Source organism: Dermacentor albipictus, chromosome 8 (genome assembly GCF_038994185.2).
Source record: "Dermacentor albipictus isolate Rhodes 1998 colony chromosome 8, USDA_Dalb.pri_finalv2, whole genome shotgun sequence".
NCBI classification, from domain to species: domain Eukaryota; kingdom Metazoa; phylum Arthropoda; class Arachnida; order Ixodida; family Ixodidae; genus Dermacentor; species Dermacentor albipictus.
The window spans coordinates 87,646,011-87,653,405 of NC_091828.1; the positions used below are offsets into that span (position 1 = coordinate 87,646,011).

A 7,395-nucleotide genomic window follows, 5' to 3' on the forward strand; every position below is an offset into this window, starting at 1 on the left:
AATTGTGATCGCAAGCTCTCTTGCAAACGTTGATGCTGCGTATGAGCTTGCATAAGTTAGCCGTGACTTCCCTTTCATTTCATTTCATTTTATTACCTTAAAGAACCCATTCGGGGTATTACATAAGAGGTGGTTAACATGTGGGCACACGAAAAGGCAGGTGTTACATTGAACTACAAGTTTGAACAGTTTCTAGAAATTGTGAATTACATGTGGTGGCAGCGACATTGAAAAGCAGGTCATTTCAGTCCTTGGCAGCTTGAGGAAAAAATGATGATTGAAAAGTGACAGTTCGTGTTTTAGGACGAGAAACTTGGAGTTGATGGCTGGTGCGCTGTGACATGCGGGAAGATGATGGCGTGACGTGAGGTGGCAAAAAAATGTGTGTTAAAAAGAGAGCGTGGCGATGCGATGACTTGCCTTTGCAACTGGCAAGACTCTAAAGGTGGTGAATTGTTTTTTTTTTTCCTCGCAGAATCTGCAGACGTGTCCGAAGTACCCCGGTTGACGCTTGTCAAGGAACTGGTTCCCCACAGCATCCTGGTGGAGATGAATGGCCTGAAGGGAGCCTCGCCTCTGTTCATCATGCACCCGATCGAGGGACACGTCAACGGCCTGTCCGAGCTGGCCAGTCATCTCCCCATTCGAGCTGTCGGAGTGCAGAGGACGCCCGACATTCCTGTGCGGTCCATCGAGGAGATGGCCTCCATCTACCTACAGGTGAGTTCACGTTCCGGGGCAGATTGCAGAATTTCGTGTTTCAACAAGGGCGCTGCGGCTTTTCCTAAATACATAGGCTTTTGGATTCAGCGTTCAACAGCAACAGCTATGCTCGCACACCAGTTACTCCTTACTGTCGCACTACCTTCATTTGAATATGTCGTTAAATAAGAGAGGGGCGTTCCTCTATTTAAACAAGACACTTATTTCGTTTACTTTTTGATTACGCTGCAGATTAAAATGTGAGTCTTATGCTACAAAACAGTGCAATATATCTGCATGCCAGTCAAGTAATCTTGGGCTCCGCTGTCATTTGCTCCTGGTTCACAGAACCATGTTAATAGGAGCAGACGTGTAAGGAATCCTGGGCACGCTGCAAAACAAGCCAGTTCTAGCCGAGTTATACAAGCTGTTCAGATGTTCCAACATCTCACCCCCTTACGCGATCTCTCGATAGCTATATCAATCAAGTTACATCAGGAAAAATTTCACGTAGCCAACGAGTCTCATGGATCCCTTTTATGTTTGTGCCACTGCAGAAACTCGCCGAGGTTCAACCCAAGGGCCCGTACCACATAGTGGGGTACTCGTTCGGCGCCACGGTTGCGTTTGAGATCGCCGTCCAGCTGCAAGCTTCGGGGGCCTCCGTGGGCAGCCTGACCCTCCTGGACGGTGCCCCCCATTACATGGCGGTCCACACCGCCCACCACAGGTCGCGATTCACCGACAGCAAGGACGAAGAGGAGTCCTCTCTCTTCTGTGCCTTCCTCATGCAGTACTTGGACATTGACTTCCTCGAGGTGGGTGCGCCATCAAGCTGTACGCCGGGAACGTGCATGTCTACTCAGTGGTGGGGGGGGAGTGGGTGCCCTCATATACCAAGTGGTCGTACCGTATTTACTTGAGTAAGACCCGCACTCTTTCCCTTTGCAATACTGGCAGGATGCGACTCGCATGAGCGGGCGTATGCAGGTGTTACTCAAGGGTGAGTCTCACAGGAGTAAATGCGGTATATTTCGTTTAACAAAGAGGGATTGTGCCGCGTACTCTACTAACGCACTTTATCAATGCGGAGGCAGTACTCGCGATAACAACCTTTAGTGGTGCGACGTGGTGAAACAAAACCTCTTCTCAGTGTAGCAGCTGCTTCGAGTAGTGCCACACGTTTATCCGGGTCATATTGGGTACATAGTTAATCTGTACCTTGTTCAGTGTAACAGCGTGACCGTTCTGGCTGCGTGTTGGCATTGGGCACGAATCTGAGGGCAACGGCTGTATCGAGCATGCTTGCTGTTGTGGACGCGTACGTTCTGCCATTGTGTGCGGGCCATCTCTGAAAACTCCGGCCCTCCGTTACTGCAGGTGCGGAGTCAGATGAACCAGTACCCGAACTGGGACGCCAAGCAGGAGGCAGCAACTGACATACTCCTCAAGGCCTACCCGAACGTGCACCCCAGTCGCCAGGACGTGGCAACGGCCACGCGCGTCTTTTACGAGTTCCTCAAGGCCGGTTCCAACTACCAGCCGCACGCGAAGTTCCACGGTGATGTTGTGCTTGTCAAGGCGTCCAGGCCACGAAAGATGGCAAGGCAGTTGCCAGCTGACTACGGTCTCTCTGAGGTGAGAAAGCGCTTTCCAGTCAGAGGACTTTTTATGCCAGTCAGTGGAAAACAGTCAGTAGACTGTTTATGAACAGCCTGTAGAATGTGTATAGAAGAACGAGTGGTGATATTCTGTATTGGTAGTGTGAGGACTTCGTAATCTAAGTGGTATGTTTATGACTGTGCTTCAAGTGTTTTGTTGTGTAGTAGAAGCAGGATGGGTGACTACCATTTGGGGGGGGGGGGAAAGACATTTTAGCACTGTAGAACCAGAGCGCTGGAGTGTTCAACCAGTGCCAATATTAGTTATCAAAAGCAGGAGACGATGTTAAGATGATGGCAACGATCAAAACATCCGCAAGGATCAGCACCATCTTTAGTGTGCCAGGGAAAAGCGTGCTGGATGTTTCCTCTGTGTCACAGAACACATAGCAGGTAGCAACTGATGTAACCTTGTTTTGTTTGAGTCTACAGTCATTAACCGTGTTCACAGTAATCGTATAGGACAGCATTGTCTGAACATCTGGGAAAAACTCCAGTACGTGTGCGACATGGGGTGGAAAGATAACCCGAGATCTAGAGTTCTATTTTGTAGTTTGGAGTAGCATAAGGAAGGGGAGCAAATCGGGGTATTATGGTGTGGGCTTTTGGTGATTGAAGCATGTTTCATTGTGTAGCACTGGCGTGTGTGCTTTGTGGCTGTAAGGCTCTAATGTGTAATTTCAATGTCCTCTTTTTTTTTTTTACTTCTTTTCAGTGCTGCGAGGGCACGGTCAAGATCCAGGTGGTCGATGGACTTCACGAAAACTTCATCCTCGGCGAAGGTGCGAAACAGTGTGCAGCCATCATCAGCCAACAAGTTCAACACTGAAGAGCAGAAAGAGAGAAAAAAAAAAATCCCCTCCATGTTTTAAAGAAATCCAGGTGACCCTCTCCCATCTCCCTATACAACACACCCTTCCCCACCAAGACTGGCTGGACCAGGCTTTTTTAGGGAACAAGTGTTTGACAAACCGACCGAGCCATTCCAGCATGGACTGTACAGAAGAGGCGCCGTTCGCGTGGTACCTGTGGGATTATTTAGGTGCAGGCGTGCGGAAATCCCTGCTGCTGCTGCTACGTGCGAACGACGACTAGCCACTTGTATGCCTGTGGTATGCAGGAGCCGGCTGGTACGAAGAGGACGTCGTAAGCAGGGACCACGTGTCGATACCAAGTGACAAGGAAGTACCGCGAGTACTTCGTGCACGTCACCGTGGAAAGTTGGTGCTACCACACGAGTATCGCAGTAGTCCAGGAACTTGACCGAGCTGCCGACTCACCGGGTGGCTCTGAAGTGGTGGTGTGTACGACTCTCGGAAGTCGTCGGAAGAGAGAAAAAAAAAAGGGTGGAGAGAGAGAGAGATATATATGAAATGATGAAAGTGAGAGAGTGCATGCGCGATGGCAACTGCTCGAAACTGCATTTGCCATTTGAAAACGGACACGATGTGAGACGGGTGCGAGGCTATGACGAGCACTTTCTCTGTCCTCTTGGGGATAGCATCTTTGTTTTCCGTTTCGTTGATGTCATTTTTTTTCCTCATGTAATCACTTGTACAGAGAGAGCAGTCTGGCAAGGCTGCTGTGTATTTATGTAATTGCCATACCCGTGATGGACACTCCATGTTCCTTATTGTGCTTGTTTTGTTTCTATTTTGATCCCGATAATAAAGACTTGTATCATGTGTCATATGTTCTGGGTCGAGTGTTTGTTTTAAGGAGGAAACAACTTGTATATATCTATGTGGAGAAAATAGATTGTGGTACTCGGATGAAGAGTTTTCTGGATGAAGAGCGAGCCAAGTTGCTCATTATGAGTTTAGTACTTTAATGCACACAGGTTTTCTTCGATGAAGGTATACATACTCCAAAAGATTAAGTGACTAACATATAGAGAAAAGTAACTATATTACTTTTCTGTATCTAGAAAGTTTCGATTTGGCCAAGTAGTGCCACACGTTTATCCGGGTCATATTGGGTACATAGTTAACCTGTACCTTGTTCAGTGTAACAACGTGACCGTTCTGGCTATGTGTTGGCATTGGTCACGAATCTGAGGGCAACGGCTGTATCGAGCATGCTTGCTGTTGTGGACGATTGGGGGCAGATTGCAGAATTTCGTGTTTCAGCAAGGGCGTTGCGGCTTTTCCTAAATAAGTAGGCTTTTGGATTCAGTGTTCAACAGCAACTGCTATGCTCACACACTAGTTACTCCTTACTGTCACACTACCTCCATTTGAATATGTTGTTAAATAAGAGAGGGGCATTCCTCTATTTAAACAAGACACTTATTTCGTTTACTTTTTGATTACCCTGCAGATTAACATGTGAGAATAAATGTGCGAGTATAGTAGACATGCTGGCTAAAGGGTGGCCCTGAATATCCCTTGAAACATTGCAAAATAGTGTTGATATATTCCCAGGAAGACAGCAGCATTACAAAACAGTATATTTTCCCAGAAAGGTAGCAGCATTGCAGATTAAGCAGGTGTATGATCTTCTAACGTTACAAGACTGTTTACTATATTTTTCCAGAAAGGTAGCGGCATTGCATCTCGGGACAGGTGCATGGCCCTCTTGGTAACGTTACAAAACGGTGTTCATACTTTCCCACGAAGGTAGCAGCATTGCAGCTTGGGCAGGTTCGTGACCCAGTTTTTTTCAAGGTGATCGCCGCATACACACCTGCGTGATACACGACACGTTATGCACACACCGAGGCATGAACAAGATGTTCACTATAATGTGGTGCAATTAATATCTTGCAAAGTGTAAAAGGGATTCGCAACAACTACGTGTCATTATATATTGCTGTGTGGCTGCTAAAGCAGCATCCATATTTAAGACGCCCCCATCGTGTCTTCGCCCCCCATGGCAGACCGGGTGGTGAAGCATAGGGAAGAAACATGTACTGCAGAAGTCAAACGGGCAACCCCTATAATGACGAAGACAGGTTTAAAAATAAAGGAAAAAGTCCGTTGAGCAGGCAATTCATACTGCGGACCTACGTGTTATCATCGCCATGCCTTGGCGCGAGGCCACGAAACACGGAGTGCAAGCTTATTCCGGAATACTTCATCCGCTGAATTGTAGTGCAGCTCAGCTAGGGAGAAATGGAGCAAAACATTTTAAAGATTTGTAAAGACAACACGATTACGTGTTGGCCGAAAATTTACACCAGCAGCTAAGCAGAATGCACTTGGTTACTGCCATATTAGCTCCGTTTTTCCTCTGGTTGAGCTCTGTGGCACCAGGTGGCTGCACCATGCAGGCCGTTCACGTGTTTGTGCATCCACTCATCCGGTAAAACGCCCAGTCGGCTTGCGCTTGCGTTTACTCTGGTTTAGTCGAACACCAGACATGCTCGAACTCTCTGCTGCAGTAGTAATCCTATACTGCTTGAAGTGACAGCCGCTAACGCGTAGACGATGGTGCCTTTTGGATACTGACAGTCCGATGCACTGCAGCCACTTCGCTCGCCTGCTGCCTTGCAGAGGGATACACAATGTCGCAGCTTGACAGGTCGCAGGTCGCTAGATTTGCAGCCCACGACGCAACAAGGCCGATCCATGGATGGTGCTCGCGAAAAAAAGAAAAACTCCAAGACCAAACATTGACCTCGCAGCTTGTCTCAACACGGAGAACAGTTGTGACACAAGCAGACGACATTTGGTGTGTGCTGGATGTGCTTCAGTGCGGTGACAAATTGTCGTTGTTTGTTCTCCTTTGGTTACTTTTTTATGAAAAAAAAATAACCAGCGTTCCAACAATTACGAACAGCATTTGTTCACCGTAAAGTTGGAAAATTATCGATGACGCGACCTGGGCAGCCAGTCGGAGCCAGACGTCAATTACTATGTCAATTGGGATTGTCAACTATGCCAGTTGGGTAGGGGCGGCTGAAAACTCGGGGAAGCGGTGTCGGTGCGATCGGTCACGATGCTCATTTTTAAAACCTCATAATAGTTTACACGATTTATGCGGAGCGGCCATTTCGAGCTGACAAGCGCAGAGCATACAATGCGTGCCAACGATAGTGTTTGCAAATTACTTCGCTAAGCACGGCGGAAAGGTCTGAAATTTCAAACCGTACGCCGTTTTTTCTTTTCCTCACGGCTGCTGCGCTCCAAGCCGGACGATGACGTACTAACGTCCTTGCGCCTACGTACTCGGGTCCGCAGTGCGACGTCGCTCGTGGCGACACGTGACTTCAAGAATTATTCAAGGCACTATCTGTTATTTGTGTGATCTGTTCCTTGAATTGACGAATTGAAGTTTAGAGCAATAATGAAGCACGCAAACGGAATGTCTGCGTGTTTTTTGTTTTACTTCGCACCGAAGCAAGAGAGATGTACTTCCGTTCCGCTTCGTCTGCTTGTTCCCACGGTCGTGCAGTCACGTGTGTAGGTACCGAAACTATGCCATTTTCTACTGTGTTCCAGCGCATGATCATGCTCTGCGACCTGCTTGTTCTACCTCAGTATTCGTGTAGCACTGAATTATACCGCTAGTCACGTGTCCTTGTGCACAGCACGCACAATAGTGCGCTGCGCGAATGAGACAACAGCTCGCGCGACACTGTGAGCGAAAGTGCGTAGCGTCGAAAAAAAAAAAAGTGAGGAGTGTCGTGAAGCACTTTGGGCAGTAGGTGTTCGCGACTAGAATGATAGAGCAGCGAGAGGTAATACAGCCGATGGAGCAATGAAACAAGGTTTGTCTCTCTCTTCGTCGTTCTTTCTCTCAAAGCCACAGCCCCACTGTTCCTTAGTTTACAGTACAGTTATCTCCCTCGCGGAAAAGGAAGCCGTCCCGGCGACCTACGGGTAGGACAACACAGGCGGGTCATAGTAGGGCTTGAGACGCTGGGCATGCACAATTTCGCGTCCTCGACGGCGACGGTCCAAAGGTAGCTCGAGGGGTTCCACGATTTAGTTGACTGGAGACGTTTGGTTGATCACGTGGTATGGGCCCTGGTACTTTGATGCGACTTTCGGTGACAGTCCACGGGTAGGGGCTGGAACCGAAAGCCACA

At 48.2% G+C, this 7,395-nt stretch overlaps 1 protein-coding gene across 1 annotated transcript in view; it reads left to right on the plus strand.

Moving 5' to 3' along the window:
- FASN1 (Fatty acid synthase 1) overlaps positions 1 to 4,055 on the plus strand; it is a 57,407-nt gene extending 53,352 nt beyond the window's left edge. Inside the window, exons 24-27 of the mRNA XM_070523678.1 lie at positions 476 to 720; positions 1,260 to 1,520; positions 2,083 to 2,340; positions 3,079 to 4,055. Coding sequence (XP_070379779.1) covers positions 476 to 720; positions 1,260 to 1,520; positions 2,083 to 2,340; positions 3,079 to 3,192 — 878 coding nt within the window. The 3' untranslated portion in view covers positions 3,193 to 4,055. The remainder of the gene's footprint in view (positions 1 to 475; positions 721 to 1,259; positions 1,521 to 2,082; positions 2,341 to 3,078) is intronic.
- The last annotated feature ends 3,340 nt before the right edge of the window (positions 4,056 to 7,395 follow it).